The sequence below is a fragment of the Diabrotica virgifera genome, chromosome 1 (assembly GCF_917563875.1).
Source record: "Diabrotica virgifera virgifera chromosome 1, PGI_DIABVI_V3a".
NCBI lineage: Eukaryota > Metazoa > Arthropoda > Insecta > Coleoptera > Chrysomelidae > Diabrotica > Diabrotica virgifera.
The window spans coordinates 62,001,542-62,026,019 of record NC_065443.1 but is presented as its reverse complement, the minus strand read 5'-3'; the positions used below and the strand labels follow the sequence as shown (position 1 = coordinate 62,026,019).

The following is a 24,478-nucleotide window of genomic DNA, read 5'->3' as shown; positions in this document are numbered from 1 at the left end:
TTTAATGAATTTGCCGAAAACTACACAAGACGAGATAAACAGTAGGTACCCTGGGCACCGGGTACTCCAGAGGTCATTTACGACGTCATATTTGTTTCCAGCGATCCCAAAACCCCCGAGTAACAAAACTGAACTCCTTTCCGCATATAATTGACGAGTTATGATTTTTTTTATTGTCTGATTGAAAAGCACTTTAAGAATGTATTTTTTGTATGCAGTTTTTCAATATTTTCTCATGGCTAGAAGTCACAAAGTTTCCTGGCGCATTCACGAATCGAATGCAAAAAGAATTATTAAGATCCGTCTTGTCGTTTTCTTTTTCGGAGGTAAGGCCGATTTTAGTGCTTTATTGCTTCGCCTACTTTTTTGCTGGAAGTAATTAATTTCAGAAATAAATAAATATTTTAAATCAAAAGTTTAAAGTGGGCTGATTTCTATGAACGCAAGTTTAGATATACCCCATTCCACGAATATACGACCCTCTTGGATTATTGCGACAACTAATATTTACTGTGCAAAATATGAAGAACGAAAGTAAATTGCAAATTATATAGTTGTTTATTGGAGTAATTATTAGAGCAAAATACTTTCGTACTTCTTATGTTGCACACTAAAATATTCGTTGTCGCGATAATCCAAAACAGTCGTATATTCGTGGAATACACCATACCTATACATTTACTTACTCGATATTTTATAAAAAATATTGCTTTCTATTCATAAATGTAACATCAAGTTTTTCCATAATAAGTAGGTACCTATAATTCAAGTAGGTACCTAAAAAATTGTTTTGAAAGATTTGCAAACTATTACCAAGCAGAATATTATGGATGTCGCGTAAAATGAGATATGTTTAGTAAACGAAATTTATCAGTATATAATTTGTAAACTGTAACAATATATTACAAAACTAACACAATTATCTAGTAAAATAAGACTTTATCTCTTTACCTGCCACGGTGATGTTGTGGGTTTCGGCAGCCAGCCTAAAAGCCGGTGCTTCGCTGGAAATTTCGCACCTGTAAGCCCCGCTGCTGTACCGGCTTGACAGTTTGTGTAATCTCACTTTACATCGAGTTATATCACAATCACTTTCATGGGGAACTACACTGACACCTGACACGGGAAACATTAGCGTGTGTGGATTTTGTCGGGGCATGTACCTGAAAGAAAAGTTTAGTTAATATTGTTAAAGTGCATAGAGTGTATCAAAATCGTGGGCCATCAATTAAGATGGGTGGCTTTCGTCGAAAATTTTTTTCAAATTTTAGGTAACATACATGTAATTGTCGTATGTAATATCATAAGAGAGAAAATTTTGCCGGCAATATTTTCGACTGGTATGAAAGATTTAATCTCACTAATTTCGTTGGAAACATGGGACTTGTACTTCAGTAAACTGTTACAAGAAGATCGAGTGGAATTCAAAATAAAAGAAAATAACCAAAACATACGCGTTGAAGCATCTCCTATAAGAATCACGAAAAAGGAAGTAAAGGATATCTGTACTTCACTCGAAAACAAAAAAGCACCCGGACCTGGCAATATACCCTCAGAACTAATAAAATATGGAACTGAAAACTATATGAGCACCTGACAATACTCTTTCAAAACTGCATAAACAAAGTAGAGGTTCCAGCCGAATAAAATGATCAAAAATAGAATAGAAAGAGAATACACTGATACGGAGGAGAAGAAAAGGCGGGTTTTAGAGCTGGTAGATCGACCATAGACCACCTCTTTTGTATCACTCAACTTATAGAAAAAAAGTTTGCTGTAAATCAAGAAGTCCACTTTTTGTTTGTTGATCTAAAAAAGGCCTACGATAGCATCCCCCAAAATAAGTTATGGAACACTCTAAGACAAACAAGTATCAACTCAAATCTCATAACAGCGCAGCAGTGGAAAAACTATATGATAACGCCAACGCCAAAGTTAAAATAGGAACGAATGTTTCCAAAGGTTTTGTAGTAGACAAAGGACTGAAGCAGGGATGCTGCCTATCGCCGACACTTTTCAAAATATATCTGGAACAAACATTGAAACTTTGGAAGCGGAACGACGGACAACACATTAAGTGCAACAATAAATATTCTTATTTAGGAGTAGAAATCACGGACGACGGCAAATCAGATCAGGCTATAAAAAACGAAACATTCAAGGTAGAAGGTCCATATCTCAACTAATTAGTATTATTTGGGATCAACATATATCCAAAAAAATAAACATCGAATATACAACACTATTATAAAGAGCATAGTAATGTATGGAAGTGACGTGTGGCAGTTAAAGACAACTACGAAAGAACACTACAAGTCACGGAGATGGACTACTGGAGACGTGCCGCAGGAAAATCAAAACTCGAAAGAATCAATAGCCAACGTATACGAGAGATTATGGGAGTCACACATACGATTGTCGAAGATATAAGAGTACAAAAACTAAAGTGGTATGGACATGTGCAGAGAATGCCAGAACACCGTCTGCCCAAACAGATTTCATTTTGTAAAAATGCTGTTGTATCCAATTTGGCCCGTAAATTCTCCCATAATATCAAATTCCTTCTGGAAAAAGTGAATCTTGCAATTTACGGCCTTATTGCCTCTCCAAGCAAGTTCAAATGAGCAAAGGTGAATAAACTTTTTCTGTGCTCCATCGGGGCTTTCCTCGTTGTAGCTTTGGATGATTTTTAATAGTTCTTCGATGGATAATGCTTTTGAACTAAGTTTTCCTTTTGCTTGAATACTTTGAAGCTGCCTCCGCTTGGTATCTCTGGCCAATCCTGTACATTTGAAAGATATATCTGTGAAAGGGTTGATTTTTATGCCGTACTCAGTAAAATATTTTTCTTGTACCATTTTTGCTGTAGTAATCCACATTGACTTTACAGACGACTCTTTAGAGTCTTCGCCATTGCCTTTTTTCATGTTAAATGCATAATCCTGGAGAATTTTGGCAAGTTCCGTTATGGTAGTAAATCTCTCAAGCGTAAAATTTCTCACCCGTAGGAACTCCGAAGATTGGGTCCAAATAGAGCTTGGATCCAAATGCTTGATTTTTCGTCTGGATTCATATGTGTCCAAAATTGATTACGCCTCAATGACGTTTATCAAAGTGACAACAATAGAATAAGGAACTTGCATAAAATTTTAAATTCCAAAAAAATGTTATAAATCACAACGGAGCATAATTTAAAACATGTATCAAAGATAAAAAAAAGTTGTTTTTGTGTTCCTTTTGGCCCCTAAAGACGATTCCAAATTCAAATTATTGCAGCTAGCCCAAAACGCGTCGTGACGTCATATGATTATATGTTTACATTCTGCACCAACAAAATAAACAAAACAAGAATAAAAAACCGCTAAACGCCGTAAAAATGAGTGGCGTATACAATATTCCAGCTATTTACAAAAGATCTGATATGAATATTACGTGGCGCGAAAATGTATTTTCATTTTGATGCAAAACAAAATTCTAGTTTTATTTTAAAAGATTTTTCCATAATATTTGCTAAATTTGCATTTACTTCAAATTTAGCAAATATTATGGAAAAATCTTTTAAAGTTAAACTAGAATTTTATTTTGCATCAAAATGAAAATACATTTTCGCGCCACGTAATTTTCATATCAGATCTTTTGTAGCTAGAATATTGTATGCGCCACTCATTTTGACGGCGTTTAGCGGTTTTTTATTCTTGTATTAGGAGTTTTTCGAGTTATATACAAATTAAATGTATGAAGTTGAATGAATATTTTCTCGATTACACGTTAAGCTTTATAAATGGTCACCTTTGTTGCATTATCTCCCAAATGATCTAGTGTCCATCGAATGTACACTAGATTTTTTTTCTAGTCGAAATAGATTGAATAAAAATATTGGGATGGCCGGTAAATGAACTCGGATTGCCCGTTGCAAATCAAATTTAGCGTCGTAACCACTACAACTACATAAACCATTTCGGGAAAGATCGTTAATTGGATTATACTTTTGTAGCTTAATAACTTCTAAACGGCTTAACCGATTTTGATCACTAAACATGAGTTTGAAACGTATTGACAAGTAGTATCTGATGCATTTGAGGTCAAGTATGAAAACTAAAGCTGTTACAGAAATTATTGAGCTTGAAAAACCGTTTTTCCCCATAGGAAATAGATTTGATCATACTTATGAAGCGTATAACTTCCATAAATTGTCCCGGATATGACGTAAATAACGTTAGATTCGCCAAGAGTCCTTCTACAAACGCTCAGTTATTGGCGCAATTCGTAGGTTGAAATTTTGAGTAATTGTCGAAAAACCAAAATTTTCAAAGTTTAGTTTTTCAATTTTTCGGCTATACTGAGTCGTGTGTATGTCAGCTTGATCGCTTAGGCACCATTTGAAAGCTTAAATCAACCCTATTGATGTGGTGTATTTGCGATTTTCCTGTCTCTCCTTGAACCTAAGATATATACGCCCAAAAAATTTGCCATTTTGTATCTACCTAGCCCTATAGCTGGCTTACGGGTAGTTAGAAGTCAAAAATTACACCGGTTCTGAATCGGCCCTCACACCCTCTTGAAACACAGAAAAAAAATTCAGATCGGTGTAACTTTTCCACATACATACATGCATACATACATATCCACAAACATTTTCCCCTTTTTAAATAAAAATTGAGTTCTAATTCTGAGCTCGGTAACTTTTGAACGGTATAACCGATTTTCAAAATTAAACTTACTTTTAAAAGATAATGATCTGTGCTATCAGAAGCCGCAAAGGTCGAACTTAAGTTTTTGAAATTTTTGGGAGTTTTGGGGACGAGAACGAAAAACAGACCCTAAATGGGAAGGGCCGTAAAATTCACAGCCTTGGGCCAAAATGGAGAAATAATATATGGATGGACGAGCTTTTCCTAAACTTTAAGATGGGATTTGGCTCAATTTTCAATTCAGTCAGGTTTAGAAAATCGAAAATTTCGTGTATATACAGTGTCGCATGTAGGGGTGTTGTGCGCCACTGGCAAGAACTGCCGTTCTCTGGTAATTTTCAAAATTAGATGTGCGTTGGAAATGTAATGATCAGTACTATCAGAAGCCGCAAAGGTCGAACTTATATTTTTGAAATTTTTGGTAGTTTTATAACGAGAAATAAAAACAGACCCTAAATAGGAATAGACGTAAAATCCACACCCTATGACCAAAATGAAATGTTCACATATGGATGGGCGAGTCTTTCCCTAAACTTTAATTTTTTAATTCAGTCAGATTTAGAAAATCGAAAATTTTGTGTATATATAGTGTCGCATGTAGAGGAGTTGTGCGCCACTAGCCAGAATTGCCGTTTTCTGGTGTCGCTTTGGTCGCATTCTCTCCCAAATGATCTAGTACTTACGACACCAGTCATAAGACAATCCGAGTTCATATCCCAGCCATCCTAATAATTATGTAATTATGGCCGGCAAATGAACTCGGATTGCCCAATCAAACTTAGCATCGTAACCACTACAAGTACATAAACCATGATTGATTAATAACATTGATTTTTTCGATATAAACTAAGTTTCGATAACCAATAAATCGAAAACTATTAATTTTATGAAAAAAATATAAAACATTTTTTGCTTACAATTAATGTTTTTACCAACATTTGCGGTCAAAATAGAATAAAAAATTTCCACCCTCGAGATGGGGTGGCAACCACCCCATGGTAAAAGCGTCTTTCGGCATCATATAGATTTTGATCCTTGGACTATCCACTACTTATTGTCAAATTTTCAAGCAAATCGATCCATTCTGTAAAAATTGCGAAGTTAAAAGTTTCAGTTCCTGGACTAATTATACTTTAGAGCTCTATAACTTCTGAACGGCTGAACTGATGTTGATCACTAAACATGAGTTTAAAACGTATTGATAAGTACTATCTGATGCATCTAAGATCAAGTATGATAACTGAACGTATTACAGGAATTATTGAGCTTGAAAAACGGTTTTTCCCATAAGAAATAGATTTGATCCTAATTATGAAGCCTATAACTAAAAAAATAGAATTTTCCCAGATATAAGATATACACCGTTAGACGAATACTGAGTCCTCCTACAAACGCTCAGTTATTGGCGCAATTCGTAGGTTTAAATTTTGAGTAATTGTCGGAAAACCAAAATTTTCAAAGTTTAATTTTTCAGTTTTTCGGCTATGGTGAGCAGTGTGTATGTTTCAAGTTGATCGCTTAAACATCATTTTAAAGCTTAATTCAACCCTATTAATTTGGTGTATTTGCGGTTTTCCTGTCTCTCCTTGAACCTAACCCGTTGTCCTAGGTGAACGACAAACGCGACAACGCGACACGACGCGACGCGACGCGAAAATATTAAGTAATGGTTGTATTTGTGTGTGGCCTAAGTTTTCGGGTTAATCAGTCTACGACAAGACGCGACGAAGTGCGAACTTGTTTTGTTCGCGACGAGACACGACGCGCGATGCAGTGTGACACCCCATTGCTTTTGTCAATTCAAATTATGTTACGCAATATTTTATTAAATAAATAAAAACTAATAGTATAAAGTAGTATATAGTAAACTAATATATAGTATAAGTATTTTCTCATTAACATACCTTAAAGTCAGTAAATGCCTCTCGTCAATAAAAATTGATTTTTGAAAATTACTTATTGATAGTTGAATACTGGGTTTAACAGGTGCAATAATATAATCGAAAGTACTTGGTAATAAGCCACAATACTCTTTAGACCAGCGTGGAATATTCTTCATTTCGAATATAAATAATGATGAAACACTCCAAATTTATTTCCCTCTAAATATAATATATGTAAGTGTTTAAAATATGAATTTTCTAGTAACACTGCCGTATACTTCACCATATTTAAGAATAGGAATGAATTGACATCGTTATGTTTGTCCTAGGTTGAGCGATGGAAAGCGACGCGATGCGACGCTACATAAGCCACACGTCGCGTGAATTACTGGTCGCATCGTATCGCAACGCATTGCATCGCATCGCGTTGTTTTCCGTCGCTCACCTAGGACAACGGGTAAGATATATACGCCCAAAAAATATGCTTTTTTGTATCTACCTATTCCTCTAGCTGGCTTACGGGTAGACAGAAGTCAAAAATTAGACCCGTTCTGAATCGGTCCTCACACCCTCTTGAAACACAGAAAAATAAATTCAGATCGGTGTAACTTTTCCACATACATACATACATACATACATATACATACATACATACATACATACACACACACATTTTCCCTTTTTTAAATAAAAATTGAGTCATAATTCTGAGCTCGATAACTTTTGAATGGTATAACCGATTTTCAAAGTTAAACATGCGTTAGAAAGGTCAATCTGTGCTATCAGAAGCCGCAAAGGTCGGACTTAAGTTTTTAAAATTTTTGGGAGTTTTGAGGACGAGAACGAAAAACAGACTCTAAATGGGAAGGGCCGTAAAATCCACACCCTTGGACCAAAATGGAGATGTAACATATGGATGGACGAGTCTTTTCCTATACTTTAAGATGGGATTTGGCACAATTTTCAATTCAGTCAGGTTTAGAAAATCGAAAATTTCGTGTATATATAGTGTCGCTTGTAGGGGTGTTGTGCGCCACGTGAGAACTGCCGTTCTCTGTGGATTTTTAGTCCGTTCTTTAACGGTAAAATATTGCAAAACCTCTAAATTTTAAAGAACCACTTGGATTGACATGAAATTTGGCATATACATAGCTAAGAAGTCAAACAAAAAAAGTGATATTGTGCCGATATGTGCTTTTGCCCCGGGGGTGGTTTTCACCCCCTATTGGGGGTGAAAAAATGTTCGTCCAAAGAAAGTCAGAAAATGGATAAACTGGCTAATTTTAAGTAACTTTTGTTCTATAGAGTTTTTTCACTAAGTCAATACTTTTCGAGTTATTTGGCAGTGAATATGTTCATTTTTTCAACAAAATAACCACGCTTTTAGACGGTTTTTCGCAAATAACTCAAATAGTAAGTATTTTGTTGAAAAAACATTCTTAGCAAAAATATAGCCTGTAAAAATTTTTAAAAAATGGTGTATATATCACGTCTCTAGACTGACCAGAAGCAGAGTTATAGCTAATGAAAAATAGGTTCATATTCGTCAAATTCCAAATGGAATATTTTAACGTGAAATAACAAAAAATTAAGCACATTTCAGGGAAAACTCATTACAACTTATTTAAAGTGTTTAAAAAAGCTTTATTTTTGTTATATAAAAAAAATTCTAGCATCAAAATTAAACAAGTTACGCTCAAAATAAATTTAGTCCCTTTTGGTTTTGGTAAAAAATCGAGAAAATCACCCACTAATTAGTATCTTAAATGAACTTAATCGTTACGACTTCACATGTTTCTTGACTCGTGTATATATTGTTTATATGATCTGTAAGTTTCATCGGTTCAAAGTCCTTATTATTGAAAGGGCTGTAGTTAAAAGGGGTTGAACGAGTCACTGATCACGAATGTATGCAAATTTAGAAACACCAAATCCTAATCAATTTTGGTCTAACAGAAAAACAAAAAAATACATGATATTCAGAAAAGCAAATCTGACTTTTTTTTGTTTTTCGAGATTTTTGGTATCTCTAACAATTTTTAAGTTATTATGAAAAAAATCATATTTTTTAAAATTTAAATTTTAAAAAATTTTACTTTGAAACCAAATTTTTTCAAAAATAAGCACTTTGAATCGATGAAACTTACAGAACATAAGTAAAATAATTTGTGGAGCGGTAACGATTAACTTCATTTAAGTTGCTAATTAGGGGGTGGTCTTCCCGATTTTTTTTGCAAAAACAAAAGGGACCAACTTTATTTTGAGCGTAACTTGCTTAAATTTAATGCTAGAAACTTTCTGTAAAAACACGAATAAAGCATTTTTTAAACACTTTAAAAAGTTATAATGGGTTTTCCCCAAAAAGTGCTTAATTTTTTGGATAGTTCACGTCGAAATATTCTATTTGAAATTTGGTGAATATGAATCTATTTTTCATTGGCTATAACTCTAGTTCTACGAGATCCAGAGACCTAACGCGTACACCATTTTTTTTACTACTTTATAAGCTATATTTTTGCTAAGAACGTTTTTTTCGCCAAAATACTTACTTTTTGAGTTTGCGAAAAACCGTCTAAAAATGTGCTTATTTTGATGAAAAATTAACATATTCACTCGCAAATAACTCGAAAAGTGTTGACTTGGCGAAAAAGCTCTATAGAACAAAAGTTACTTAAAATTAGTCAGTTTACCCATTTCCGGACTTATTTTGAACAAATATTTTTTCACCACCAAGAGGGGGTGAAAGTCACCCCCAGGGCAAAAGCACACATCGACACAATACCACTTTTTTTCTTTGACATGTAAGCTATGCATATGCCAAATTTCATGTCAATCCAAGCGGTTCTTTAAAATTTAGAGCAAAAACCGTGAAAGAATGGACTATGTATATAATTTTAAATTAGACATAAACGTCAGTAGAAAATACGCTTGATCTTGAGAATAGAGTCATAGAATGACTCCATTAGTAGACAGAATAAAAGGTATCGTCTGGGTACTTTCCTTTCTCCTTATTTGTGTTTCCTGATATCTGTACATGATGATCTTTTCATTTTAATTACACGTAGATTATTACTGTTAACTATCGCCACATTTATTGGTGTTGCTTGCCTAGACAGTTTATTAACTAATATGAGATCTGGTCTATTGTATGCACTGGTTAGTCTGTAATCACAGTGCGATCCGAGTATAGCTTGCAGTTTTCGTTTTCAAGCTTTCTGTATAGGACCGTTGCAAAATGGAGATGACCGTTTAGGAAAAGGTTTATTCATACAGGTGCGCCTTTTTTTCTTGCTTAGACAGTTGGTTTATACGCATTTCTTGTTCACTCAGGATAAGAGACGTTAAGTCATCTAATGCGCACGATGTAACGTAGATGTCTCAGTCTGAAAACCAGTTCTTAAATTAGCAACTTGCATATTAATTTCTCAGCTGTATCCATGAGTCCTCTTCTCCCTAAATACCACAGTAATGTTCTCTCTGCTGTACTACGAGAATGATGTTTTTATTCCTTTGTGAGAAGTGTTCTTACTTTCCGCTGAAGACTTTCTACATCCGTTTTTGACCACTGTATAATACCAAATAAGTAGCTAAGTGCGGAAAATGCGGACGTATTTAATGCTTTACACGTTTTTACTATTAAGGTACGACCTCGGAAGTTAGTTCGGTTTTTACAATTTTTCACGCTTGCTTTACTCCGAAGTCTTTGGCAATCGTTTCTACCAATCGCCTCGATTTTTGGGCCATCTTGAATATTGAAAGCACCGGGCTGAACCTTTCCGTTGACTAGATTTAGAACATGGCACTTGTCTAGTCCAAAGTGCATACGGATGTCATTTGAGAAGCTCTCTACAGTTTTTAGCACCTGATCTAAGTAATTTCGAGTGGGAGACATTAGTTTCAAATCATCCATATACAATAGATAGATAATTAAGCTTCGCCACAACAGTATTGTTATTTTTGATGTTAAATCCTGAGTCAGTGGAGTCCAGTAGCTGAGACAGTGGATTCATAGCTAGACCGGATCATAGTGGACTCAGCAAGTCTCCTTGTAAAAAGCCCGGGTTAATTGGTATATTTTCAGTTTCGATGTTATTTTGACCAGGTATTTGAAGATGAATTTTAGTCATCTATTCTGTCATTAAATGCTTTAAAAAGGTCACTATATTATCATCGACTTTATTATGTTTTCAATATATCTGTGAACCATTCATGCGGCACTGTATCAAATGCTTTCTTGTAGTCGATGAAAGCAGTACATAGATTTCGTTTTTTGATATAGCCTGTTAAGAAATATCTGACTCGATGATAAGTTCTTGTAAGGCTCTTCCATGATTATATCTACTACTTTTAGTCAGTGCACAGTGCTTTATCAATAACGTGTCACTTTCTGCTATCTAAAAACATTTGTAAACATATTATTATTTTGTTTTAAAAAAATTAAAACTCACAATGGACAAATTAGAAAAAAGCTTCAGCAACTATACAGTGATGAGCTCGCTAATAACCGGCAAAATAACGCAAAAGATGGAAAACATAATACATTGCGAAACAAAAAGAGATGAAACTAGTGGAGGTGGAAATTATCGTTATGCACGTAAAAATTAACAGTGCATTACCTAGTTTTCCACCTTTAGACGTTTTAGAGGAGTATGGCAACTGTCACTGTGACAGTAGAATTTTATAAGATACTCCTGTCACAGACGTCTAAAGGTGGGAAACTATGTAATGTAATGTTAATTATTACGTTTATAACGATAATTTCCACCTCCACTAGTTTCATCTCTTTTTGTTTCAGTGTATTATGTTTTCCATCTTTTGCGTTATTTTGCCGGTTATTAGCACGCTCATCACTGTATAAAAAATTGTAATCAACTCTTTAAAATAAAAAATATTGAAAGATCTATAAAATCGCATTTAACAAAATGTAGTTTTGCCATCACAGCATCATATTTTCGTGACGGGCTTTTTTAAATTTTTTCGATCAGCTAGGGGATTATAAACTCATCAGTACATGTCTATTTTTATCGAATCATCAATAATAGTTATTAGCAAACAAAATTGAACTAATTTTCCGTATGAAGAAATACATAAAAAATTTTAATAAATAAAAAATACATAACTACATAAATACATAAATACATAAAAAATAAATTAAAACTCCAATATTTTGAATAACGGGGAACTAGAAATTAACGCTTTGGTAGAAATTTAAATAAAGCCAAAATCTTAATTAGAAAACAATATTAACCCTTCATTTCATGATTTTTATTATTTTATGAAAAAATTCTGTACAGTTCGCGATGATGTGTAAATACAGGGGAAAATAATTTAAAAAATATTTATTATACATATTATGTAGGTACCTATATTTATGAAAAATAGATAGCGCAATCTTTTTTTATATATAAAACGTTTATGTAGTCGCCAACCTTATAACCAGAAGAAATGGTGACCTCTTCTTGTTCACCTGTGCTGTGCTGTGAAATCAGTGTTGCCGATTATGGTAGTATTAAGCTGGCATCAATATTATGTAAAATGTAATGAATGAATAGGCTTATGCGTATTGATGATACCAATGATGATGATCACAATTTAGTTTATGTGTGATAGTACCCAACTGAATTATGAAAAAATGGCTAAACACTGTAGGGTTCGGAATCTGAATTTACCTTTTAAGGTGTTTAACCCTTATCCGGGCAACACATTTTACTTATGTAACCGAGCAACTCGGGTCCGTTGGACCCATCACTGTTCTTGAATATACTATTTATATTTACTTATACATTTCTAATATTCTTTTTTGACCTTTTATTGAAGTTAAATTTAAATTGTCTAGATTAAAAAAAGGTGCTCCTATAGTATGCGGTCTACCTCGAGGGTGCGATCTACCTGAAGGATTTGCACAAAATAATGAAATGCAAGAAAACTTTTGTAGAAAAAATATTATCTGGCTTTGAAGGCATATACTGCTTGAAAGGACACATACCTCGATGCGGAACAAGTTGCTCATGTACCGTTATGTTTTTTCCTGGTAAATAGTATTTCTGAAAGTTTTGGTTGACTTGATTACATACATCGCGTATTGCTGCTAATTTCTCGTTCCTTCTTCGTTCAGAACTCGTGTTCTCATACAGAAATCGAACAAATCTTAGCAAATTTTTGAATCATGTTAACCCCATGGTAGCTTTAAATATAGTAGGTCCATAAAACTTACTCCAAATTATATTTACATTATGGATATTGGCACTCAGGTGCCCTGCAGTTAGTAGTAGTACAATAAAGACATATAGCTCTATAGAGTCGCAATATTTCCAGTTATCTATCCCCAGGACTTTTTGGCTTCTATATATTTATACACTTCACTATTTCGTTCACAATTTTTTCGTCCACAAACAAACAAAAGGAATCAAGAGGATCATCTACACTTTGATCAGGGGATAAGATTACTTTGTGCACTTTGCTTTTTATTATGTCGCAGGATAGCATACGTCCTGTCGGTTGTGGTTGACTCTTCCAGTTAATTCCATCCTTAGTTTTAAAAATTACACACTCTGAAATCTGGGAACTTGTAGCTACACATTCTTCTTTATTATCACTCAATACTACTTGCTGATCATCTTCTTTACTTGCTTCCGAAAGATGATCTTCAATTTCAGCGTCACTTTCAATGACACCTACTTCAGGAGATTCTTAATCACCGGAATCCCATAAATTATTAGTAATATCTTGCAGTTCTGCAGCTGATAATTTTCGGGACATTTTATTCGCAGTATATACTTTCACTGCAATTCAATATAATTTTAGGAGCTTAGTTGTCGACACTAACATCGATATCAAACAACTGATAGCAGATGCATTATTTATTTCATAATATGTATAGGTAGAGTTTGTTCAACAGTAAATGGTTTGAATTCAATTAGTGCGGTCGTAAATATTATTAAATTTATCTGACCTGGCCAATTGTTAAGACCCACCCGGAGCGATAAGCCACCGAGGTAGACAGAGTTGGTCTTTTGCAATTAACACTGACTAGACGGTACTCCCATAATAAAGCCTAAAATAAATTTTACCTGAAACCGGGCCTTTTATACTATTATCGGTTAATCCGGGCTGTTTATAGTGGTAACTAATTGAACTTAACCATTTACTGTTTAACATACCATACCTACCTAACAATATTATGGCATTCCAACAATGATTATCAGTTTTTAAAATTCATTTAGAATAGATATAACACCTATTGTAAGCATATCTTTGATGTTCACATCAAAGAGATTTTACATTGTTTGAACACGTTTAGACTTTATTATTGGATTTCCGGAATCATAAAAGTCGTTTAGGAGGCCACGAGAAGAGTGGAGGCCACGAGAAGAAGCACTACGGAACAGAGGACGACCACCAACCAGATGGGCTGACGATCTGAAGCGTATTGTCGGCAACTGGATGCAAGCCGTACAAAACAGAGAAAGGTGGAAAGAGCTGAGGGAGACCTATGTCCAGCAGTGGACAAGTACGGGTTGATGATGAAAAGTCGATAGATAATCCACAAAAACATTACCTGACTGCCAGATTAACTTCTGTAACAAAGATTTAGGTATAAATACAAATAGGGCCCGACGGGCCCGTGTTGCCCCTTTACGTGACAAAATTCTTTCGACGCAATAATTTCAAAAACGATAATGAATATTTTTAATAGCTCATGACTATGTTGAAGGAATCATACTTTTAAACAAATTCAGTGATGCATAAAATTCAATGAATTTTTTTTATCAGTTTATGATAAAATAATTGGCGTCTCGGGTCCGTTGGACCTAGCTTGCCCGGATAAGGGTTAATAACGAGCTATCGAAAAAATAGTATTTGAGTCATTTAGCAAACATTGCCATTTCAACCAGTTAGCAAATCATAAGTTTCCATAGAAATCCAACTCATATCTCCGTAAAGGACATCTCACACATCTTATGGAAAATATAACGTCACTCAAATTCAATAAAATTTACATGAATAGATTCGTCTCGAAATGACGATTATTTCATATCATTGCGCCAACTCTGAATTTTGGTTAATAACGGCGTAAATTGTTATAAATAAATCTAAAATCAAATGGGGTTTTACGTAAGTTAGACAGAGAAAAAATATTAATTCAATACTCCATAAATCTTCTGCATGTATTCTTCTTATAGATAATAGATAATACGGCTTAAGATCTAATCGGCTTAGTCTACGCTGGGTTTAAGCTGTTTTGAATAGCACCTCGACTACTAGTATTTATGAATGACATTATTATGTATTTCAAAAATGTGATTTGGATAATCTTTAATTACAATTTGCGTTGTTATTAATAAAAATTCAGAGTTGGCAAAATGATACAAAATGATCGTAAATTTTAGACGAATAGATTCATATAAATTTTATTGAATTTGAGTGACATTATATTTTCCATAAGATGCGTGCAGTGACCTTTCAGGGCGTGACATTTATGTCATTATCATTGTCAATACAAACACTGTTTATAAACAGATTTTATTCATAGACCTGGATAACGCGTACCAAAAAAAGTTGATTAATAGCAAGCTGAAAATTTGTTAATAGCTTATAGGTATGGATCCCGCGTATGAAAAAAAAGTTGATTAATAGCAAGCTGAAAATTTGTTAATAGCTTAAGGGTGTCTAGTCGGAAAAACTTTGATATATGGGAACACTGGAACAGGGGAAGTTTTAATTGTGGAACAGGTTAAAAATTTGGAACGGTCAGACCACGAAAACGGCACATATATTTTGTCCGACAGAACAGACTTAAACTCTCCGAACAGAGATTAAACTCTCATGCAAAAATCAGACTGCTATTTATCACCAAATGGACGTTTTAATGAGTGGAACATGTAGAATATGTCAAATGACAGGAATTATGACAGGTGATAGATATAGCAGTCTGATTTTTGCATGAGAGTTTAATCTCTGTTCGGAGAGTTTAAGTCTATTCTGTCGGACAAAATAAATGTGCCGTTTTCGTGGTCTGACCGTTCCAAATTTTTAACCTGTTCCACAATTAAAACTGCCCCTGTTTCAATGTTCCCATATATCAAAGTTTATCCGACTAGACAACCTTAAGCTATTAACAAATTTTCAGCTTGCTATTAATCAACTTTTTTTTCATACGCGGGATCCAGACCTATTACCGGTGTCTAATCGGACAAACTATAATGTACGGGAACACTGGAATATAATAATTGTGGAACAGTTTAAAAATTTGGAACGTCAGATTACGAAAACGTTCCATGTATTTTGTCGGACAGAACTTCCAATTGATTTGTTACTATTTCATTAAACTCTCGTGCAAAAATCAGACTGGTGTTTATCACCAACTGAGCATTTTAATGAGTGGAACACGAAGAACATATCAAATGACAAGAATCATGTTGGTTAGTAATAGCAGTCTGATTTTTGCATGAGACTGTAATGAAAGGGTAACAAATCAATTGGATGGTCTGTCCGACAAAATACATGGAACGTTTTCGTAATCTGACGTTCCAAATTTTTAAACTGCTCCACCACAATTAAAACTTCCCGTGTTCCAGTGTTCCCATACATCAAAGATTGTCTGACTAGACACCGATAAGCTATTAAAAAAATTTCAGCTTGCTATTAATCAACTTTTTTTTGGTACGCGGGATCCAGGTCTATCAAATTAATGTAATTCAAATAAATTTAAATTTATTAAAAAAATTGTAAAGAATTTAGTACGTATAAACAAGTTAGGTAATGTATATTATGTTCTGTGCAAGGGGCTAAAATCTCAATCCGTGTTATTTGTGGTACATAGAGGCTCAGAGGCTAATTATATTGTTTCTATTAAACCATAAAAAATATCTCTAATAAAAATCTAAAGTACTTTGGTATATTCAATTAAATTAGCAACGCAGTGTTTTTTCCTAAAAATCGTTTGTTATAGTCGGTTCGCTAAACTCAGACGCAACTGGCTAGATATTTTAGTCGATATTTTTTTGTTTTTAAATTGTTTTTAAATATTTAGTGATTATTAACTATTTAAAAATTATTTTTTGCCAATTTTGCTAAAATTGGCAAAATTAGCGGCTAAAATATCTAGAAAGTTGCATGTGAGTTTAGCGAACAGACTATAGCTCTAATATTTTTGTATATATAGTTCCTTTTATACAGGGTGTCCCGAAAAGATTGGTCATAAATTATACCACACATTTTGGGGTCCAAAATAGTTCGATTGAACCTAACTTACCTTAGTACAAATGTGCTCATAAAAAAAGTTACAGCCCTTTGAAGTTACAAAATTAAAATCGATTTTTTTCAATATATCGAAAACTATTAGAGATTTTTTATTGAAAATGGATATGCATCATTCTTATGGCAGTTACATCTTAAAATAAATTAAAGTGAAATTTGTGAACCCCATAAAATTTTATGGGGGTTTTCTTCCCTTAAACCTCCCCAAACTTTTGTGTACGTTTCAATTAATTCATTATTGTGATACCATTAGTTAAACACAACGTTTTTAAACCTTTTTTGCCTCTTAGTCTTTTTTTGATAAGTCACCTTTTATCGAGATGCGGCTTCTTTTTCAAAATATACCTAAAAATGTAAATTATAAATAAATTTTCAGATTATTAACAGGTCTATAAATCGTATATATATGATATTAAGATGGGGTAGTCTATGTAGGTCGGATGTAAAAGGTCCTTCCCCACCGATGCCCCACAACGATACAGAAAAATATAACATAAAAGAAGGAAGAAGAATGAAAGAGATGAGAAAAAGAAAAAGAGCAGAGAGAGTATGAGGGAGAGAAAAGAAGAGAAAATAAAAGGGAGAGATATATATAGTTAAAAATATGTGGTGGATTCGACAAATATTCAAAATATCTCGATAAGCACTGGCTTATCGAAAACGTACTAGGAGGCAAAAAAGTTTTAAAAACATTGTGTTTAACTAATAGTGCCACAATAATAATTTAATTGGAACGTACACAGAAGTTTGAAAACCCATATAAATTTTTATGGGGTGCACAAATTTCACTTTAATTTTTTTTTAAGATGTTGCTGCCATAAGAATGCCACATGTCCATTTTCAATCAAAAAATCTCTAAGAGTTTTCGATATATGAAAAAAAAAAATCGATTTTCATTTTGTAACTTCAAAGGGCTGTAACTTTTTTTATGAGCACATTTGTACTAAGGTAAGTGAGGTTCAATCAATCTATTTTTGACCCCAGAATCTGTGGTATAATTTATGACCAATCTTTTCGGGACACCCTGAATATCTACGAGATATTCTAACAAATGGCGAACTCATTTATAAAGAAACGTCTGCAAACTTTAATTTTGGAACTATACCATGTGAACATATCTCCCAATCTCCTGTAATATTGTTATTGTACCATCTGGCGCTCCGAAGTAAATCCGTGATTCATCAGTAAAGACCGTTTGACCCCATTCGTTGTTCCCTCAAGCTTGATTCGATATGGCCTGGTAAAATGGAAAAGCGCCCTCAGACTGAAACTGACCATGAAGTACAGGGTGACAAGTGCAGACGGGGAAAAAATATAATAAATCAAAATGAAACTAATTCCTCCGTGAAGATATAAAAGTACGATTTTTTTAAAATTAAATCTTTTTAAAATTATGACAATACATTAGAGTGAGATATAGTAGGCGAAGGGCACACCCCTAATTTGAGGCTTAGAAATCGAAAAAGCAACCATGAGAACTGAATGGCAAATTTTGATAATTCTTTATATTTTAGAGATCGCTGAATCCGAATATGAAGTTTATTTTTATCTAGAATTCGTGGAACAAAATCAAATTTTATGCAAAAATACGAAAAATCAATTTTGATGATTTTTCAAATTTACCTCGCTGTACCTTTGGTCGCTGTAAATATTTCCTTTTAAAAATTTTAGTGTGTCATCTTTGAAGTATTTAGATAACAACGAGCTCTGTCCAAAATGTTTAAACGAATTAAAAAAAGAGTTATTAATTTTTAAACATTTTGTCGTCAGATTTCGTTAGTTTTATGTTTAATTAAAAAAGTTGAGCGACGAAAACTGTTTAGCTTATAATTTTAACCAATACAGCATTAAAATATAAGTGATGAAGAAGTTTTCTGGAATTTTCAAGTCAAAATATGTAACAGGAAAAAAGTTATATGACTTTAAAAAACGCACACTTAGTGTGACGCAAGCGGCAGCAACCCCTAAAATGATGTTATACCGACCACGAAAATCAACATTAAGGTGAATGACCAATTTTGATGGCTCTTCATGTTTTTAAGGTCGCGGAATCTGAATATGATCTTTATTTTTATTTAAAATTGGTGGAACATGCTCAAAAATCAAATTTTATGCAAAAATGCAAAAAATCAATTAAGATGATTTTTCAACTTTAACTAGCTGTATCTTTGATTGCTGTAAATATCTCCTTTCGAAAATGTTACTGTATTATCTTTGAAGTATTTAAACAAAAATGAGATTGGTCCAAGATTTTAAACCTTTTAAAAGGAGTTGTTAAATTTTAAAGCTTTTGTCGTCAGATTTCGTTAGTTTCATGTTTACTTAAAAAAGTTAAGTGACAAATTTTTTAGCTTATAATAATTTTAACCAACAAAACTTTTAGACATAATAAGCCATGAAGAAGTTTTCTGGATAATTTCAAGTCAAAATATGCAATAGGAAAAAAGTTATGTGACTTTATAAACGAGTAGCACTCCCCCAAAAAATTGTTTTTCAATTTTTTTTAGTACCTTTTAGTACTAGAATACCTCACAATTTAATAATCCAGACATGAACCTAACAGAATCTGACGACAAAATGTTTTAAAATTAATAACTCCTCTTTCAAATTGTCTAAACATTTCGGATAAATCTCGTTGTTATCCAAATACTTGAGAGATAATACAGTAAAATTTTCAAAAGGAAATATTCACAGCGACCAAAGATAGAGCGAGTTAAATTTGAAAAATAATTTAAATTAATTTTTCGCATTTTTGCATAAGATTTGATTTTTGAACATGTTCCGCCAAATGTAGATAAAAGTAAACTTCATATTCGGATTCAGCGACCTAGAAAATATAAAAAAATGGCTAAAATTGGTCATTCACCTCAAAGTTGATTTTCGTGATCGGTATAATGTGATTTTAGGGGTTGCTGTCGCTCACCTATAGTGGTTTACTATATCCCATTAGATCCCAATTTTTTTTTTCAAATTTTAAAATTTTACTTCTACATAATTATCAACAATCTTGTTGTAAATAAGTAAATATTCATTAACTTGTTTTATACATCTTTGCATTTTTTAAGTTTTGGCCCATCTTATATAATATAGAACATAAGAAGAGCACTTGAAGGATGGAAAAAGGGCATCTCAATAAATGGTCATAAATAAACAATTTACGTTTCGCAGATGACACAGCCCTTTTTGCAAACAATCAAGCAGAGTTGATTGATCTTATACGACTGGTCGAAAGCGAAAGTGGAATATTTGGTCTGCACTTCAACATATCAAAGACAAAGATCATGATAGTGGATAGACTACATAACCACAATAGGGAACTTGCACAATTTTTTTTATTGCATAATAATGTTCAGTTTTGTTTAAAAATGAGATTTCCAAAATTTCACGCTTCAAAAACTCGTAATAACTTAGAAATACGTATTTAAAGTCTTCAGCGGTATAAAATAGTTCAAACGACCCGTGACGTCACATAGTTTTACAATTAGTTATTATTATGGTTATATTTCGCTGTGTCTAGGTACACGCTAACGTGTACGCAAATAAAAAAGTTAGGTATGTACACGCGAATTAAACTTCATCAAGCCAGTGACGTTATTATTTAGCGTGCGCAGTGACTGTATATTTTGGTACATGCTATTTTGATATGTTTAGCGTGTGTTTGATAGAAAAATATTTGTTAAAGGAAGGGAAGCAGAACTATTCAGATGTTTCAAACTTAATTGTAATAAATCAATGTATATATTAAAGTATATATTTAGGTTAGCAAAATAAATAGATGTATTTAGTTGACATAACACGTACAGAATATTGTTAAAATAATTTTTATACGTAAGTTAATTATTATAATCAACTATTCTAAATGGGAAATAAGCCACAATTTAACTAAAAAAATGATTTTATTAACGTTTCGACGTCCAAATCAGATGTCATTGTCAAAATACAAAAATTAGTCAGATTAAATAAATTATTAGAAAAATTTTTTACTAAGCAACACCATTTTTGTTTAATTTAATAATATTTTGTATTTTGACAACGACGTCGAAACGTTAATAAAATCATTTTTTGGTTAAATTGTGGCTTAGTTCCCATTTAGAATAGTTGATTACAAAAATGCCACAAGGATAATAGCTTCAGAACAAATTAATTATTATTGTGAAAGCTTTAGGTCTTCTTTTTATTTTAATCTTTTACGGTAATACATACTATTTCATTTATAACTAAAAAAAATATATATTAATTTATAGTCTCTTATCTTTTTCGTACTGTTTTAAAATGTTCTTAAACTCATTAAAAGAACTAAATAATTGTCCACACTCCGTATTTAATTTAAAAACAAACACTAAACAAATAAAAAATAAGAAATCACTGACACTCTAACTTTTTTATTTGCGTACACGGTAACGTATACCTAGACACAACCTTATATTTAGGTATATTCTTCTTCTCCTTCTTTAGTTTATTGGCCTCCACCTACTTGGGTATTTGGCAAGCTCATCGTCGTGGAATAAGTCAAAAATATTTATATTCTAATGACATTTATCGTAAGTCATTGTAATAATAATATACCAGTTTGTTAAAATTGTAGTTTTATACTGTTTTTGAAGGAAAGGAACGAAGGTTTACTATTGAAAATAAAACCATTTTGTAAAAGTACGAATTTTTCTATGAATAGTTCAAACGACCAAAAACACTTGTAACGTCACATAAATGTATTTTCTACTGACGTTTATAACGTCTAATTTAAAATTCTGTTTACTTTATTGGAAAAATGTAAATGTAAAACCAAGTGACGTCACGATGCGTTTTGGGCCACCTGTTTTAATTTGAATTTTTAATCGTCTTTAGGGGCCAAACGAAAGACAAACAAAACTTTTTTATCTTTGATACATGTTTTAAATTATGTTGTGTTGTGATTTATAACATTTTTTTCGAATTTAAAAATTTATGCAAGTTCCCTATTGATCGGTTTGAGGTTGTGAGCTCATACTTATATCTGGGATCATTAATAACAAACACAGGGTCACTACAGGAAGAAATAAAACGTAGATGTGATCTAGCAAAAGTCGCCATCAGCAAGAATTACCACAATATGGAAGAACTGTCAAATTTCAAGAGCGTTAAAGGCTAGAGCCGCTTTTAGAAGGATGTCTAAGGTGTTATGTAACAGAGACCTAAAATTGGCGTTGAGGATCCGCCTACTTCGCTGCTACGTGTTCTCGGTCTTACTTTATGGTGTCGAGTCCTGGACTGTGAATAAAATCGATCTAAATCGCCTTGAGGCTTTGGAAATGTGGTGCTATAGAAGAATTTTAAAAGTTTCCTGGGTGGAGAAGATTCGAAACTCCACAATACTAGAACGTCTCAGCAAGACTACTGAGATCATAAAAAGCATCAAGCAGAGAAAGCTGGAGTACTTCGGACATGTAATGAGAGGTCCCAAATATAGGTTGCCACAAAATATTATGCAAGGAGAAATAGCAGGCAAACGCGGACCAGGACGAAGAAGAACCTCATGGTTGAAGAACTTGCGAGATTGGTATGGTGTTGATAAAAGCATGCTATTTAGGGTGGCAGTGAATAAAATTAGGATAGCTATGATGGTAACCCACGTTCTAAAAGGACATGGTACATGAAGAAGAAGAAGTTAAAGATGAGGTTGATCAACTGCTTAACATTTCCAATACTGATCGACGGATGTGAATCTTGGATCCTGAGACAATCGGAAATAAGAAAGATAGACGCCACTAAAATGTCCTACTGAAGACGAATGCTACGAATTCCTTGGACCCACCGTAGGACAAATAATTAAATTTTAAGAGAGCTAAAAGTTAGCCATCGACTCTTCAGTAAAGTCCATCTCCAACAATTAAAATACTTTGGACATGTTTTGAGAGCAAATACAGAAAACATGAAAAGACTCATTATACAACGAAAGATGGAAGGCCGAAGATCACGAGGAAGATCCCCAACAAGATGGATCGATCAAATTACAGGAATGACCAGAGACAGAGATCTTTGGAGACGGACAATACACGACATCACGTCACCACTACAGTCCCTCCGGGGGGTCAGGATTAAAGAGAGAGAGGGATATACAGAGTTGGGATAAAGTATGAAACCAAGCAAATATCTTTGAAACGAAAAGAACAATATTTATGAAACTTTGCATGCAAGTACAGTAGCGCAAAAGGAATCTGATGTCATATTTTTTGTTACTACTCCATTTCTGGTTTCACCGGGAATACCCTTAACTTCTTCTTCTTCTTCTTCTTGTAATAGGACTATGTCCTGTTTCTTCTGTTACAGTCTTTGCTGCGATCCGGAGCTCCAACTCTCGTACCATCGTTTTTTTGGTCTTCCTATGGGTCGCTTGGTGTTGGGCTTCTGTGTTTTCGCCCAATGCGCCATACGTTCAGGGTCCATCCGATCTACATGGTCCCTCCACATGCGTCGTCGCGCTCTTGTCCATCTCACTACGTCCTGAACGCCTAGCTCTCTCAATGTGTCTTCGTTTCGTACTCTATCTCTGAGTGTGATACCTCTTATGGATCTTAGGGTTTTCATCTCTGTTGTTCTCATTATCTGTTTGGTCTTTGTTGTCTCGGCCCTTGTCTCAGCTGCGTATGTCAGTACGGGTCTAACACATGTCTTATAAATGCGGACTTTGCTTTCGGTGCTCATATATTTATTCCGCCAGATTATATCCCTCAGGAAACCAGATATTCTCGCTGCTTTCATTGCCTGCTGTATTGATTCTTGCCACAGATGCCTGTCGCTAGATATTTCCACACCTAAGTATCTGCAATCCATTACCTGTTCGATTATATGGTCGTCCACTACTAACTTACATCTAATTGGGTTCCTGGATATTACCATCGATTGGGTTTTCTCTTTGGATAGTGTCAGGTTATACTTTTCGGCGGTTATTTTGAATTTTTGTAGTAGGCGTTGTAAGTCATCTTCGTTCTCGGCTATTAAGATTGCATCATCTGCGTAGCAAAGTATTCTCATGGTTCGGTTACCCATTTTGTATCCCTGATTCATTATGTTAACACTACCTATAACTTCATCCATTATTAAATTAAATAGGCATGGACTGAGGCTGTCCCCTTGTCTAATGCCTGCATTGATTTTGATTTCTTCCGTGAGCCCGTGTGTGGTTTTAATTCGTGTTTTATTGGATCTATTGAGCTCTTTGATTATGTTTCTATACCTCTGACCTATGTTTTTCTTTTCAAGGATACTGAGCACGTCCTTTAATCGTACTCTGTCGAATGCTTGTTTCAGATCTACAAAGCATGTGAACATGGGCTTGTCGAATTCTATTGATTTCTCAACTAATTGCCGCATTATGAAAATAGCGTCTATTGTAGATCTAACAATAAAAAACTGAAAACGTTTGTTTTCTATACTTCCACAAAATTTATTAGAAAACAAATTAAACTAGCCATTGAAAATTCAAAATCAATACTAAATCCAACAGAACAGAAATACCTTAATATTATGAACCCACAACCTCCTAAATTATACTCTTTTATTAAACTACACAAACCTGACCACCCAATAAGACCTGTAGTTTCTTTTTATACAGCTCCGTCATATAAAATTTCAAAAAAACTGTCAGATATTATTACAGAATACACT

At 33.7% G+C, this 24,478-nt stretch overlaps 1 protein-coding gene across 2 annotated transcripts in view; it reads right to left on the bottom strand.

Moving 5' to 3' along the window:
• Window positions 1–24,478, bottom strand: part of LOC114334181 (uncharacterized) — a 427,370-nt gene that overhangs the window by 217,707 nt on the left and 185,185 nt on the right. For both annotated transcript variants that reach the window (XM_028284216.2, XM_028284215.2), the window contains exon 4: window positions 952–1,163. In XM_028284216.2, coding sequence (XP_028140017.1) covers window positions 952–1,163 — 212 coding nt within the window. The remainder of the gene's footprint in view (window positions 1–951; window positions 1,164–24,478) is intronic.